Source organism: Camelina sativa, chromosome 10, assembly GCF_030686135.1.
Source record: "Camelina sativa cultivar CO46 ecotype springtype chromosome 10, ASM3068613v1".
In the NCBI taxonomy this organism is placed as follows: domain Eukaryota; kingdom Viridiplantae; phylum Streptophyta; class Magnoliopsida; order Brassicales; family Brassicaceae; genus Camelina; species Camelina sativa.
Genome location: NC_141889.1, coordinates 21645762 through 21662551, shown reverse-complemented (window position 1 = coordinate 21662551; position 16790 = coordinate 21645762). Strand labels below are relative to the sequence as shown.

Sequence of the window (16790 nt, the reverse complement as noted above, 5' to 3'; positions counted from 1 at the left end):
GTTCAAAAATCTAAGGATGAAGGAACATGAATCAATATCAGACTTTAGTTCAAAGTTAAGTGCCTTTGCTCAGGAAGCATTAACTCTTGGAAAAACTTATAAGGATCAGAAGCTGGTCAAGAAATTCCTAAGGTGTCTTCCTTCAAGGTTCATGGGATACAAGACTGTGTTGACCGTTTCTCATGATCTAGACAGCCTCAGTTATGGTGAAGTGGTTGGAATGCTGCAAGCTCATGAGATGGAGCTTGATGGAATCAAGAAACCAAAAAGCATAGCTTTAACGGTTAGTAGAGACACATCTGATCAAGGAGAAGAAGATGTTGTGAGTTTATTGGTAAGAAGATTTGATCGTGCATTAAGAAGAATAGAACAAGGAAGTTCACAAAAGATGACTGGAGTGTTCAAAAAGACCGGTAAAGATAAGAAGGCTGATATGCAGTGTCATGAATGCAAAAGGTTTGGACATTTCATTCGTGAGTGTCCAACGATTAAGCTTCGAGATACAAAGTCCACAATTTGCAGAGGTACAGGACATACACAGGAGGGATGTGTGAGTAATCTTAGAAACAAAAAGGAGAAGTCCATGATAAGTATTGAAGATGATTCAGATGATGGTAGCAGTAGTGAAGAAGATCTCATGAATCTAGTAGCAATGGTGGGGATTACTGAATTTGAGAATGGAGTAGAGGTAACTAATTTTGAATCAGAAGATGAGGAAGTGCTTGATATTGTTCAAAGCTACAAGGAAGTCCGAGAAACACTCATTACCTTAGGGAAGGAAAATCAAGACTTACTCAAAGAGAAACTACATCTTGAAGCTTTGATCGCATCACTACAGAATGATTTGGTGGATGAAAAAAAGATTGCTAAGGAATCTGTGGATTTAATAAGAGAAAAATTGATGCTTTCTGCAAAAGCAGACAAGCTCGAGGAAGAATTAATTAAGGAGAATAAGAAAACCACATAACTTCAATCTGAACTCGATCAACAATACAGAAAAATTCACATGTTTGCAGGAACAAAGCAACTTGATAAGATCTTAAGCTATGGAAGAACTGAGAAAACTCATAAAGGGTTGGGTTTTATTGAGAACCAAGAAGACAAGAAGACAACAACTAGATTTGTTACTGTTGGAGTACATCATTCTGAGTTGGAAGCTTCAACATCCACATCTGAGAGGTCATTAGGCTGTTATTTTTGTGGAAAATTTGGGCACTATAAACGGTATTGCTCTAAATTCTGGGAAAAAGTCTATACTTTAAAGCGACAAGGGAGATCTTTCTGGAATGGATTTAGGAGACAGGTTTGGATAATAAAGAATAATTTGTATCAACCATAAGCAAGATCATCAGGACTTAGGTGCAACATGGCTATGATTACTGAGGAACAAGAAGACTCTGAGCCTTAGTTCTTTGATAGTGGGTTTTCAAGGCATATGACTGGAACCACGAGTAACTTGCAGAATATTAAGAAACTAAAGGGAGGCACAGTAACTTTTGGAGAGGGAAGTAATGGTTACATTCAAGGTAAAGGTACAACATGTGATTTAGAGCTTCCACAACTAGTAAATGTCTATCTGGTACAAGGATTGCGAGCGAATTTGATAAGTATCAGTCAACTATGTGATGAAGGCTTGACGGTTATGTATACAAAGATAGACTGCAAAGCGGTTGATGCATCAGGCAGTGTCAAGCTCTATGGTGTGAGGTCAGGGAACAATTGCTATATGTGGCAGAAAAATTCATTCAAATGTTTTAGTGCTCAAGGTAGTATAGATCTATGACATCAACGACTAGGTCATATGAATATAAGGAACTTAACCACTCTTGTCAATAAAGAAACTATTCGAGGAGTACCCAAGCTTAAAGGAGAGGAGAATATGGTATGTGGACCTTGCAATCAAGGAAAGCAAGTCAAAATTCAGCATAAGAAGGTTCCAGAAGTACAGTCAAAGTCAGTTCTAGATCTGGTTCATATGGATTTGATGGGACCAATGTAAGTTGAAAGTTTGGCTAGGAAGAAATATGTATTTGTGCTAGTAGAAGATTTTTCCACATATACTTGGGTTCGTTTTATTCGAGAGAAAATAGAAATTGTTGATAGTTTTAAGATTTTGGCTTACAGTTGCTCAATGAAAGGGGTGGAATCAAGAGAATCTGAAGTGACCATGATGGAGAATTCCAAAACGAGTCTATGAAAGAATATTGTGAACATCATGGGATTTCACATCAGTTTTCAGCTCCAAGAACTCCTCAACAGAATGGTGTGGTAGAAAGAAAGAATAGAACTCTTCAAGAAATGGCAAGAGCAATGATCCATTGAATACAACATGCTACATAGTTAACAGAGTCTATGTAAGAAGAGATACAACAAAACTCCTTAAGAATTGTGGAAAGGGAAAACACCAAATTTAAGCTACTTTCATGTTTTTGGGTGCAAGTGCTATATTTTGAATGACAAGGATTATCTTGGAAAATTTGATTCAAAAAGCGATGAAGGGATATTTCTTGGATATGCTGAGAGTAGTACAGCATTTAGGGTATTTAACAAACGCACAGGGATTATTATGGAATCAGTGAATGTGGTGTTTAATGATCGGTATGTTCCCATTAGAAATAATGATGATTCTGACAGTGATGCAGAACAAGTAAGTATTACTAAAGTGCAAAATGAAGATTCTGGATTAGACATCTCGGATCGTGGTTCAAAATCTCAAGAAACACGACAAGTACACAAGAATCATTCTGCATCAGATGTTATTGGAAACATAAATGAAGGAATGAAGACTAGAGGAGTTCAGATTGACTTTAAACAGATGACTAGTCACTATGCAGCACTAGAAACTGTCTACTTTGAGTGTTTTGTGTCAATGGTTGAACCAAAGAATCACATAGAAGCTGTTCAAAAAAATTTCTGGATAATTGCCATGGAGGAAGAACAGTTTGAACGTAATGATTTTTGGGAGTTGGTTCGTAGACCAATAGATGTGAATATCATTGGGACTAAATGGATTTTCAAAAACAAGATTGATGAAAGTGGAGTTGTGGTTCGGAATAAAGCAAGGCTGGTTGCACAAGGTTATACTCATATTGAAGGAGTGGACTTTGAAGAAACATTTGCTCCAGTCAAGACTTGAATCAATTAGATTGTTTTTGGGTATGGCGTGTATCCTGAATTTCAAAGTATACCAAATGGATGTCAAAAGTGCTTTTTTAAATGGGATACTACAAGAAGAAGTTTATGTTGAACAACCCAAGGGTTTTGAAGATTCAGTTAAACCTGACTATGTGTACAAGTTAAAAAAGGCTCTTTATGTGTTAAAGCAAGCTCCAGGAGCTTGGTATGAAAGGCTAACTAGTTTTCTTATGGAGAAGGGCTATAACAGAGGAAGTGTGGACAAAACTTTATTCCTCTTAGAAAAAGAGGATGACATCATGATGGTTCAGATTTATGTTGATGACATTATTTTTGGGAGTACTTCAAAGAAGCTGGTGGACAATTTTGTGAACAGCATGACACAAGAATTTGAGATGAGTCTCGTTGGAGAGCTTAAATATTTTCTTGGGTTGCAGATTACTCAGTCTGATCAAGGGATTTTTATTTCACAAAGTACTTATGCAAGACAGCTTCATAAGAAGTTTCAGATGGATAAATGTAAAGAAGCCAAGATACCTATGAGTACTTCATTAAAACTGTCAAACGATCCTGATGGTAAGGATGTAGATGTCAAGCAGTACAGAGGGATAATTGGTAGTTTACTGTATCTTACTACAAGTAGGCCTGATTTGTGTTTCAGTGTGGGTATGTGTGCTAGGTATCAGTCAAATCCAAAGGAATCACGTCTTGAAGCTGTTAAACGGATTATAAAGTATGTGAAAGGGACTGTTGATCTTGGGATTTGGTATTCTAAAGGATCAAATAAAGGTTTAGTTGGATATTGTGATGCAGACTATGCAGGAAGTGTAAATGATCAAAAAAGTACTAGTGGAAGATGTTTTTTTCTGGGAAATAATCTCATTTCTTGGTTGAGCAAGAAACCAAATTCAGTATCTATGTCTACAGCTGAATCAGAATATATAGCAATGGGGAGCTGTTGTACTCAATTATTATGGATGAAGCAGATGTCAGCAGATTATGGTATGGATTCAGGAGTATTACAAGTATATTGTGATAACAAGAGTGCTATTGATATTTCTAAAAATCCAGTTCAACATTCAAGAACCAAACATATTGAAGTGAGACATCACTTTATCAGAGAATTAGTTGAAAGGAAGCAAGTTTTGATTGAGCATGTTGATATTGAGGAACAGTTAGCTGATATTTTCACAAAAGCCCTTGATTTTGATCGATTTTCTACCTTGAGAATTTCGATTGGGGTTTGTGAGATGTGAATCAATCACGAGATGATTCAAGAACTTGTACAAGAGAAGATGGGGTTTACGAATCTGGTACAGGTTAAAAGTTCTTGAGAAGTTTGTTTTTATTAGGATCAATTGTGGTTTAAGAAAACCAGAGGTTTTGGTTTGGGTTTATTAAAAAGGAGTTGTTCAATATTTACGAGAATATTTTTGTTGAGATATTTTTTTGAAAGAAAGAGGAGAGGTCGAGAGGCACTTCGTGTGTGTCGGAAAAAAAAAACAAAAGGGAGAAAGAAGAAGGAACGAATCGGAGATGGTAGGAGCAACTCGAAGTGGATTAGTGCGAAGAGCAAGGAAGTCGGAGATATCTCGGGATGATGGGGTTGTCAATCGCCTCAGTTAGTTGATGAGTCGAATGATGATGAAGAAGTTCAACCAAGAATTGTGCCATATGGATCTGACAGCGATGATGATTCATCTAAAGAAGAATCCGAGAAAAATCAAGTAGATCAAGGGGTAGAGGATCTCGAAGGAGAAAAACCAATGGATGATGAAGTGGAGTTTGTTGGCAAGAGAAAAGGGAAGGATTTTGTTTCGGAGTCTGATACAGAGATTGGGGTTGAAGAAATCTCTGTACAAGAGCAGATTGAGAGACACACTGAGAAGCAGAGGAGCAAGAAACAGAGAGAAGTTGCCTCCGCTAGCAAGAAGAAATCAAAACGATCAAGATCCGCAGAGTCAAGTGCTAGGAGTGTTCGGGCTAAATCTGGGTTTCGTTCTGATGTGTTTGTCTCCAAGGCAGCCAAATTAAGGTACTCTCAGTTCTTCTCTAGGAATTTGATGGCTGAGAGACAATTGAATATGTCTCAAAAGGATGAATTTGGGTTCATTGGAAAGATACTGGCATTAGGACTTGGAGCTACAGTTCTTGATCCTTCTATTTATGTCAAAGAGGTTATTTCTGAATTTTATGCAAATTTGCCAAATGGAAAGGGAAAGGATGGTGTTCAAGTGTTTGTGAGGCGACATTGATATGAATTTTCTCCTAAAGCAATTAATCAGGCTTTTAGTATTGCGCCTTTGACTAAAGCTGAGAAGAAAGCTGATGCAGCATTAGATAAGTTGAGTAAGGATGAACTCGCAGAATTTTTAAGTGACAGAGACAAGTTGACTTGGGCTAATTTGAAAGTTAGGGATCTACCTGAAGAAAATGCAGCTCTTTTGATGTTGGCAGCGTATAATTGGGTTCCCTCGAAACACAGGGATCATCTTTCAGTTAAGCGAGCTCGAGTAGTGTACAAGATTATCAAGGGCATTCGGTTTGATTTTGGGCAGTTGATTTATGATCAGATTATGAACATGAGTTGGAATGATGCTACACGTTATGTGATTTTTCCAAGAACGATCTTTGAAACACTTAGAGTTCAAGAAGGTCCACTTGAATGGTCAGATGAAGAGCAAGATGTATATGTTGAGCTTTATACTAAGGATGTCAGAACAGGGTATGCATATGGTGTGAAGTATAAACTGATTCCTGAAAGTAAAGAGACGACGCCAGTTTCTCCAGTTAGCAAGCAACCAGATGAGGGGTCTTCTTCTACTTCTGAAATAATTCAGTTGGGTAGCATTCGTGTGCCACACATTGCTCAAGAAAATGTTGAGATCTCGTATGAAGCTTTGGTTGACACAGCACAAGCTTTACAGAGACTTATAGAAGTAGTACACAGGCTCATACATAATCATCCTCTCTCAAAGATGATTTAGATGTTTTTAACTGTTGTGTTCTCAAGCAGGGGGAGAAGGAAAAGGAGCTGATCTGAGATTCTGGGGGAGTTTTTGTGGTCTGAGATTCCGGGAGAGCTTTATGTCATGTTTTCATTCAATTGACCTTGTGTTTGGATGTTTTCTTTTTGTTTATCTTTTGGACGAGTTTTAGACGGGATTATCTTTTAAGACTTTGAACTTTGAATCAGATTCAAGGAAATCTAAAAGATAAACACACAAAAACAAGATGTTTATGCTTGAGAAGCACAAAGATAAAAAGGGGGAGATTGAAGATGCATTATTTGAACGACAAAATGAACTACATCAGAAGGACACAGCACTAGTACAAGAACATAGTATCGAGTTATCTATGTCGGCAATTATATAGCTTGAAGACTTACACAAGATTAGAAGGCACTAGAAGCATCTAGAAGATAAGAGAGTTTCATGTTTAGGGAATGTAAACATGAGGAAAAAGGATAATTTCCTAATCCAAAAAGAAAAAGGAAATTGTCCAATTCCTATTAGAATTAGATTAGGTAGTTTGCTAATTAAATAGTCAATACCTAGATCTATAAATAGGGGTGCTAAGCCAAGGTTGAGCTTTATCTAATTCCTGTTTCATTATCGTATTTATAATTTCATGAATCCCTACAAATTTTATATGCCCAATGGTTTTATCTTATTGATTTACGTCGCTTTCATTTCTGTTTAATTTGAGTAAAAACAACAAAAATCTCTTTTTATTGGTCTTAACTCTATTTGAGTCTAACAAATTTGTAGTGTAATTTTTAGTATTTTTGGATTTGATCCTAAAGTATTACATAGTCATGTCTTTTGACTCTGGTAGTGTACACATTAATTTTTAATTCTTCTTTAATCAAAATTCATTCAAAAAAAGAACGTCAAACAATTAACAATGAAATTAAATGAGACGTTAAATGGTTTGAAAAAAATCTATAAATCTTCAAAAATGAAATCTAAAATAAAAACGATTTTCACGAATGATTGACATCTCTACTCACTCTTCCTCATTATCTGATAATATAGATCCGGAATCTTTTTATCATTCCAAATATCATCCCGATGTTATCAGAATTACTACCAAACTAAGAGATATCCCATGCTTAAAGCACGAATCAACATTAAAAAAAACTATTATAATAATAAAAATTATTTTTAAATATTTTTTAAAGTTATTTTGTTTGAAATAATATATATTGTTAATTGTTATATAAATCTATTAGTCTTTTTGATACTAATTATGTTAGAATATTATAGTATTTTATTTTTGACGTATAATACAATTTTATATTGTTTGTTTTTTGTATTTGCATCATTATATTGTGAAATATGAAGTAGTAATTTTAATATTATAATTGTGAACAAATAAATTTTTTTAATTTATCATCTATATAAATTTAGTTTTATCATCTCACCAATGTTGAGATTAAAATACAAAATGTTTTATAGATTGAGTAATATATCTTCGTTTTAAAAAAATAAAATCACAACATATGCAGAAAAATTTCTGCATTTTATTAATCATAAGTATTATATGAAAATTCCAAACAATTTGTAAATAAAAAACAATAAAGATGATAGGAGAATCATAATTTGAAATCTTAAAAAATTCTTCGAAATTTAGTTATTAACAATAATTTTATTGGGTACTTGGATATAAAATCTTAGTTTTTGAAATTCTGATTGGTTTCTATTTTTTAAAAAAATATTTAGTAATTTTCGTTTATAATTTATTAGAGAGGGAAAATATATTTTTTATTTTTCTAGATTTTTTTTTATTTGATTTGTTAGCGTTTTTTATTTTTTAACTAATTATCTTTATTTAATTAATTAACTTAGCTTAATTAAAATTTTCTAATGGCAATTGAATGTAATTCTTTACACATTTTAAGGTTAGTTTCATATTTGTACTGTAGTATTAATATAGTATGATGTAGAGAATAACATAAAAAAAAAAAAAAAAAAAAAAAAAAAAAAAAAAAAGAAGAGCTGCTTATATATCACAATGCACGGTAGTATTAGTTTATGTATCAAAATCAACCCTATAATCATTTGATCAGTTTCTAATTGACATATACACACCAAAAAGTCTTTATATTTACACTATTTTTTTTATCAACGAATTTACACTACTTCTAAAAAAATAATGTTTCCAGCTTCGAATTGGTTTATTAACTAGTACTGGAATTCATAAACACGCATATTCTTAGTTCTCCATTATATGATTATATTGCATGATCTTACTCATTTCCGATACTAATTAATTAATGTAAGAATATGCAAGGGCTAGTATATACTAACTATAATTATTAGATTAGGGACACATATTATTATTAGCTACAGATGACTTGATATCACACATTTCTAATACTACATTAGATTAATTTCTATCTCATGTGAAATGGTACCAATGAATTTGAGTTTGTGCGCCTCACCAATGAATATATGGGAAGCTGGCTCTCTTTTTGTTTAATCTGGACACGATTTTGGTGGAAAACATTTTGCAATGTTGCACTCTTAAAATCTTTTTTTTTTATAACAAAACATGATGTGAGCCAATGCGAGGGAAAACCGTTTACAAACAAAACATGATGCGGCGATGTACGCGCTTGGCGTGCCAAATAGTCCGCAATTACATTAGCATTTCTGGAAATAAGAGATAAAGAGAAAGAAAAAAACTCCTCCTTGTCAATCTTGATGTCATCGAAATAAGTCTTGAAAGTCGGCCAGTCCTGAGGGGAAGACACCATCTTCACCAAGTCTGAGCAGTCAGTATAAAAAGCCACTTCTCGATGATCATGACCAATCATGCACCTCATAGCCCAAACAAAGGCTTCGACTTCTGCATGCAATGGGGAAAGACTCTGACGGAAGTTGGCGTTTCCCTTCATCGGCGAAACCTCCGTAGCGGCTGAACACACCCAACCTGCACCCGCAAATGCGTCTCCCCCTTTCCACGATCCATCGACAAAACACCTATAACCGGAGAAGTCATTAGGCAGGGACCCTACGCGCCCTGTTCCTCGAGTGCTAGGTGCACTAGGATTCGGTGATATATATGCACCATCCTCCTCTGCCTGAGCCTGTAACCATGTAGAAGCCTCCCCTATCGCTAATCGTACAACATTCTCAGGGTTATCCATAATATTATCAAAAACACGAGCATTCCTCGCCCTCCATATATACCACATAATCCATGGGAAAGCCGCAACCTGAGCACCCGGATTAGCAGAACCCAAGTAATGATCTACATTAGCATACAAAGAATCTGTAGGAAATGAAACCGGTCCGACCGGCACCTGCGCTAAAGCCCATGCCTGTCGAGCTGGCGGACACCGGAAAATAGCGTGATGTACCGTTTCCTCGTCAGCCCCACATCGAGCACAACCTGAATCACAGGCAATGCCCCGCCTCTTCAGGTTTGCCAAAACCGATATACACCCAGATAAGACTTGCCATATAAAATGCTTTATTTTTGGTGGACACGCCACTCGCCAAACACCCGCTAGGAGAAGATAAATTTACGGCCCAAAACGAGACACTTGACACCTCTGTTTTGCCGAACGTTCAGCATCATACCCTGATTTGACCGAATACTTTCCGGACTTTGTAAAGTACCAACCTAGTGAGTCAGCTATCTGAGAACTACCCAAAGGTAATCCCCTGATCAAAACAGCATCCTCCGGAGAAAAATGCTCAAGGAGCATGTCCATTCGCCATGAATTAGTTTGGCGATCAATAAGATGTAAAATTTTTAACAAAGGATCCTGAGAAGGTCCCTTATTCATAGCTGGTCTTGGGAATTGAGTTGGTATCCAAGGATCCGTCCATATAGAAATGGAATCTCCAGAGCCAACCCGTATAATAAGTCCTTTGTTTACCAAAGATCTAGCTGATACGATACTCCGCCACCCATAGGATTGAGAATAAGAACGTATAGGATCCATAGGGTTTGAATTCCAATAATATCTGCCCTTAAAAACCCGAGCAAAAAGGGAATCAGGTGCCTCAATTAGTCGCCACAATTGTTTAGCCAATTAAGCAGTGTTAAAATCATCTACATTTCTAAAACCCAAGCCACCCAACTGCTTGCTCGCACATAACTTCTCCTAGGCTAACCAATGCATCCCCCCAGACTGTCCCGAACTCCACCAAAATTTTGCCACAGCACTTGTCAATTTAGACGTGACTGTTTTTGGTAAACGAAAACAGGACATGACAAAAGTCGGTACCGCAGTGGCCACTGATTTATCATGACTTCCTTCCCTCCTCTGGAAAGTTGCTTCGCTGTCCAACCATTTGTACGACTCTGTAAGCGATCCCGAACAAAAGAGAAAACTTTCGTTTTAGACCCTCCTAAACTCTCAGGTATCCCTAAATACGAACCCATCCCGCCCAAATTTGATATTCCCAGCACCTCATGTACCTCACGTTTTACATCCTCATCAACCTTGTGTCCAAATTGAATTGAAGACTTAACAAAATTAATTTGTTGCCCAGAGGCCGCCTTATATTGCTTTAAAATGTCCAAGATAACCCCACATTGATCCTTAGTAACCTTACAGAAAAAGAGGCTATCATCCGTAAACAATAGATGCGTAATTGGCGGACATTTATTAGCCACCTTGATTCCTGTTATCCTTTTTTCACTCTCCGCCTTCCGAATATTGGCAATGAGGACTTCCAAACAGAGAATAAACAGATAGGGAGATAAAGGATCACCTTGACGCAGTCCTCGCTCAGGAATAATCAAACAATTAGGTTGACCATTCAGCAGAACCTTGTACTTAACCGAAGATACACAAAACCAAATCCAGGAAACCCATTTTTCCGAAAAGCCCATTTTACGTAGCAAGGCCTTGACGAAACCCCATGTAGCAAGGCCTTGACGAAACATCTCTTGAGCAATCAAAATGTTATCCAAGATCAGCCGACCTGGCACAAAGGCAGACTGAGTCTCCGATACGAGATTAGGTAACACCAACTTGAGTCGTTGACACAAAATCTACGAGATGATCTTTTACCCCACATTACAAAGACTAATCGGACGTAACTCCGCCATCCGGGTTGGCTTGGCCACCTTGGGAATAAGGCAGATATGCGTTCGATTTAAACTCTTATCAAAAACCCCCTCCTCAAAAAACTGATTAACCATGGAAACAAGGTCAGCTTTGACAACTGCCCAAGCCTTCTAAAAAAACAAGGTGGTCATCCCATCCGGGCCCGGCGCCTTATCCGGATGCATCATAAACAAAACCTCACGAACCTCAGCCTCTGTCACTGGAGCTGTTAAAAGCTCATTAATCTCATCCGTTATTACCATTTTGACCTCCCTTAACGCCTCCTCAAAGGAATCGGGAGAGATGGAAGTAAACATGTCTTCAAAATAAGATACAACAGTATTACAAATATCGTCCTCCTTCGTACACCATTTATTATTCCTATCATACAGACCAATTATTCGATTCCGCACCCTCCGCTGCTTTGTTTGTGCGTGAAAATACCTTGTATTTTTATCCCCCACTCGCATCCACCGATTCCGACTTTTTTGATACCAATAAATCTCTTCCGCCCTGTAAGCCTCGCGCAATCGGGAAGTTAATTCCGAAAGCACTTCCGGATCCACCGCATCATCCGCCTGGGCTACCTCCAACTGTCGTTTAAGATCCTCTATCGTCTTCCTCCCAAAAGGAACCTGTGCCTTCCTCCACTGAGAGATTGCTCGTCTACAATTTCCTATTTTGGCCACCAAAATAGGACTATCCTGATCGCCATCAGCTCCCCAACCCTCGGAAATAGCTCCCATCAAACCCGGTTTACCAACCCAACGCCTACCGAACATAAAACACTGACGACCACACGGCCGTTTGACCCCAATATTAACCACCAGAGGTTTATGATCCGAAGCGATCTTAGGCAAATATTCTGTTACCATATCCGAAAACTGATCATGCCAATCCTCTGTACCTAAGGCCCGATCCAACCTACACCGAATTGGTTTCTTATCACGCCAGCCCCGCCATGACAAGTAATCACCAAGATAAGGAAATTCCAAGAGACCGCAGTCCTGGATCATCCCGTTAAATGAACAGAAAGATGTCGCATGTCTAACTTTACCCCCTTGTTTTTCATGATTCCCTGTTAACTCATTAAAATCGCCAACAACCAGCCAAGGTGTTGATCTCAAAATACTTATCCTCAATAACCTTTCCCAGACCATATCCCGATTTTTGGGTTCTGGGTCTCCATAGATAAATGTTATATTAAAAACTTTGCCATTATGTACCGCTTCAATATCAATGATTCGGTTTGTGGCCAATAAAATTGAAATAATAAAATCATCTTTATTATAAAATAATGCCAAACCACCACTACAACCAACAGGTTCCACTGTTTTTAAATATTTATAGCCAAAATGGCCTACAAATTGTTCCAAATGGGAAAAACATTGTTTTGTTTCCATAAGAAATAAAAAATCTGGCCTATGTGTCTTCCATAAATCTCTGAGATGACCAATGGTGGCCTTATTACCAAGACCTTGACAATTCCAACTTAGGATATTCATTTACTGATATTTGGTTTTGGTGGCTTGGCCCCACCAGGACCGACTTTTATCCCTCCCTAGGTCTTAGTAGCAACACCGCTTACCCCAGCCTCCAGACCATATGGCGGAGGATGTCAACGTGGAGACAAAAGCATGTTAGCATTCCTCTTTTTCGTAGAGACCCCTCTAAGCACCAAAAACCCCTTCCCCTTCTTTCCTTTATCACCTATCTCCCCTGTGTTTAGAACCCCCGTCTCATCATTGGGAGGGATAATGCCCTCACTCACAATCTTTGCACCATCGGTCTCCATTAGCAACTGATCACTCTCACTTTCCTCCAAAACAGAGCCCTGTTCTGGCACACCAGATGTCTCCCCATCAGCATCTTCTATGGTCTTGACCACCGTACCACCCCCACTAACAGTATCCAGATCCTGTAAAACCGCATCAGCAGTGTCCGATTCCAAAGAGTTCCCAGCCAAACCTACATGTTGCAAGCTTTCGGAATCCTCAGCGATCTTCTCCTCTACTAACGAGGCCTCCCCCATTTCCTCTCGCAAATCAAAGACAGAGCTCTCGTCCTAGACCCTATCCGCCTCAACTGTGTCCAAACAAATTCCCCCCAATGCCCCAGCAGTTTCTGTCATCCCAACAGTGGAAACAGCATTCTCCTCAAAACCCTTTGTACCATCGAGAATATGACCCTCTTCAAGGGGACCAGAAACTTGAACATCCTGCTCCATTGGAACTTGTACCTGAGCAACCTGAACAACCGTTGGATCCTCAGTCTCCTGGAATAGAGACTTCTTGACCTGCCGGTGCTTTCTTTGCTCAAAATTTGGCTCCCTCACCTCCTCTGAAACCAAGTGCAACGCAGAAACCTAACGTTGACGAGGCTGCCCCCTACCCAACCCATTCCTCCCTCTTTGATCTTGCATACCCGGATTGGAGACTCCCTTGGAAAAATCCTTCTGCCTCGACGACTCTCCCAATCCGTATTCAGGTCGAGACCGTGGACAACCATACTGGTTTCCACTTCTTCCCCTGAAAGGCCCAGCCTGACCCGTATTTCTCCTCCCCTCAGCCATGACTGCTCCCTTATAACTCATAATAGAAGCTTTCTCCGATTGATCCCCCTTAATCAGCGAGACACCGTGAGCTACACCATTAGTTACTGGGCAGACAGCTTCATCATGACACAAACTGAAGCATTTCTTGCACCAACCGTGGAGATTCTCATAGAAAAGATACACAACCGTAACTTCTCCATCAAAAAACACAATATCAAGCTCAAAGCAGATTGGTTGAAGCCCGTCAATCGTAACCTGCACCCTCCCACGGTCAATATCAACCGCTTCAACCACCCCCAAATCTGACCCAATATCGCGAAAGGTGGGTTCTGCCCAAAACTGGATTGGTACATCAGAAACCCGGATCCAGAACTTCAAAGATGACGGGTAAGCAGGATCCACCACCGGAGTCCATCTCACCATAGACACCATCCAAGAATCAAAATGAAAAGGCTCCTTTGACAATACCTCGATAATGTCAGCTTCCTCATCAAAATCGAACTGAAATTTACCAGAGCCTAGGTCGGCCCCAGCAACTTTCCCCTCCACCTGCCAAATGCGCGGTAACATGAGCAACAAAGCTTTCATGTCTTGCATTTGTGGGTTGAAACATCTCCCAATGACCGTTTTGGAATAACCGGCGATAAGCGCAGAATTGTCAAAAAAAGAGATCTTGACTCTGCGTCTTGGTCTTGCATCACCCTCCTTCTGTCCCGACAAACCCTTCTCCATAAGACTCGCTTGAGACATTATAACCCGAAAGGAAACACACCAACAAAAAATAGACAGAGAAAAAAGGACCAATTTGCTATGCCAAGAAAAGGGGATAATCGAAAAGTGCCTCAGTACAATGAAACCCCTATCAGCTTTATAGGAAAAGCCAGACCAAAAAGGCAAGCAAACCAGAGCAACCAGAATAGGAAAAACCATCTGCCCAAAGAAGGAAAGAATAGCAATCCCAAATAATGGAGAAGAGATTCTCCAATCCGTATCCTCAAAAATTACCCAAGAGGATCGTCGATAACTGATCCCAAATCCCAGTAAAACCCTCTCAAATTGCTTCCCCAGATACCAAGAAACGAGAAAACCCACAAAGAGACACCCCCAAAAGGAAACCAAATAAAGAAATGAAATATCGTATCCTTCTCTGATTTTCTCCAACCCCCAACAGTTGCACATCTGCGAGATCACAAATCCCATCACAAGGATAAACCCCGAATGGGAAACCAAATGACAGAATTGAAAGCCATATCCCTGTCAGAATCTCCCAAACCACCTGTATCGGCACCATCTTCGCGATAGAGGAACCTCAATCATCCAAATAGAGACAAACCATCGCCCACACCAAAAAACTGTATCCCATATAATCTCGAGAAACCCCCCAATTACCCACCAGACACAGAATCAAGATCATGGGAGGGTTAAAACCCTAGATCCGCCGTCATCGAGAGTCACACTTTTTGTTTTTGACCGAAAAAATGCACTCTTAAAATCGTTCTGTAAAATAAATACGAATTAGTTAGTATCAGTTATGCACATAAATTCTATTTACCTGAGCAATAAGTTCTTAATTAGAATTTTCTTAAGGTGAAAGTTGGAATCGAAGAATTATTCCAAACCAAAACGAGTTGGACGAAGTAGATTTTACCAATGTCGAAAAAATTCATTTGAGAATTGGTTTTACTCATGATTTAGCTTGTAAATAAGGCTAAAGGAGTTGTTAGTTGTTACCAGATGGCATATATATCAAACAACATTGCCATTGTTATCCTAGGAAACACATGATACTTGAATACAAAGACTTCCCCTACCTACAAAGACAATTCAATAAACTATGAGATTTTTTTTATTATGTTATATTATATTTAAATTATGCATACTAAATTTCTTTTAGAATTATTTTAACTTTTAAATATGTCTTTTGGATATTACAAATAAAATATTACTTGACCAAATTTACATCCAAATTAATAATAGGGAGATATAAGTTTCATATATGTTACATTATATATATATATATATTAATGATTATATATGTTATTATTTTTATTGAGTTATTTTGGATTATATATAAATATATTTATTCCTTTGGACAAGAAATCACAAGATATTTTTATTTTGTTTTATATGATATTTTTATTTTCTAATAATTCTGTCCATGTGAAACAAAGATTTTAAATTTTATGAAGTTAGTAATGTGAATATAATAGTTTTGAAAATGACCTAATGTTTTTAAATTATTGATGGCTAAAATTTAATGGTATTAGTTCTTAAATTCCACTATTCGAGCAAGGATTATCCACATTTTTATCTCATTCAGTGACCAATTTTTTTCTTTTCTAGTTTGTGTTGATGAAGAAGCTTATGTTAACTTATTCTTATACTTATTACTTCACTCAAAGCTTGGTCCACGGAAGTTTAGCGTCCCTTTTATCAAATTAATTTGGCTTCTTTTCTTATATTTTAGCTCAATGAACCATTTTAATTTAAACTTATATTTTTTTTTTCATTCTTGTTGTGTTCTGCTTTCTTAGTTTTTCCTCTCTTTTTTTGCTATGATTTTGTTGCTCGTGGTTGTTGAGTAAATTACCAAATTCCCAAGCCTTTCTATGATCCATTAGTTCATAACTAATCCGTATGATTTAAAAATAATTTTCTTGATTATTCTCTACTGATTTGTCAGAGACCAGCATACAAGGTCCAGAGCAAGGACCTAGGCTTTAGAAACTGATGTCAAATGGGGATTCAGGTATGAGTTTCGACTTGACAAAGGATTATGTTTACATTTTTCTGAAGTCAGCTGCTGAAAGTTAGTACTGAGGAAGTGGATGAAAAATATACACCAAACAGTCTTTGAATTCTAAAACCAAACCAAATTATCAAAATGGTTTTATCTTCCAAACTTGAAAATGAAAGACCAAATTAGTTACTTCACGGAATTCTTAGCTTCCCAAAGGGACCAGCAATATATGGATGAACGTTTCCAATACTCATTCCTTTTTCCCTATTTATTATTTCTTCTATGCTTCA

At 37.8% G+C, this 16790-nt stretch overlaps 1 protein-coding gene across 1 annotated transcript; it reads right to left on the bottom strand.

Annotated features, from left to right (window-relative positions):
• Positions 1-6290: 6290 nt before the first annotated feature.
• On the bottom strand, positions 6291-12366 carry LOC147936339 (uncharacterized). Its single transcript, XM_087468691.1, has 5 exons — positions 11413-12366; positions 10573-11151; positions 9707-10120; positions 8752-9559; positions 6291-6343 (listed from the first exon to the last, which is right to left on the bottom strand). The coding sequence occupies exons 1-5, from the start codon at positions 12364-12366 to the stop codon at positions 6291-6293; spliced, it is 2808 nt and encodes a 935-aa protein (XP_087324817.1).
• Between the last annotated feature and the right edge of the window lie 4424 nt (positions 12367-16790).

Excerpts from the sequence above, each read along its gene's own strand:
- LOC147936339 (XM_087468691.1), bottom strand. The coding sequence starts at position 12,366 with ATGGTCTGGGAAAGGTTATTGAGGATAAGTATTTTGAGATCAACACCT. Across the intron at positions 10,121-10,572 it reads ATGAGGATGTAAAACGTGAG|GGCAGATATTATTGGAATTC; the intron begins GTACATGAGGTG and ends CGGGTTTTTAAG. Across the intron at positions 9,560-9,706 it reads GGTATGATGCTGAACGTTCG|AGGCGGGGCATTGCCTGTGA; the intron begins GCAAAACAGAGG and ends GCAAACCTGAAG.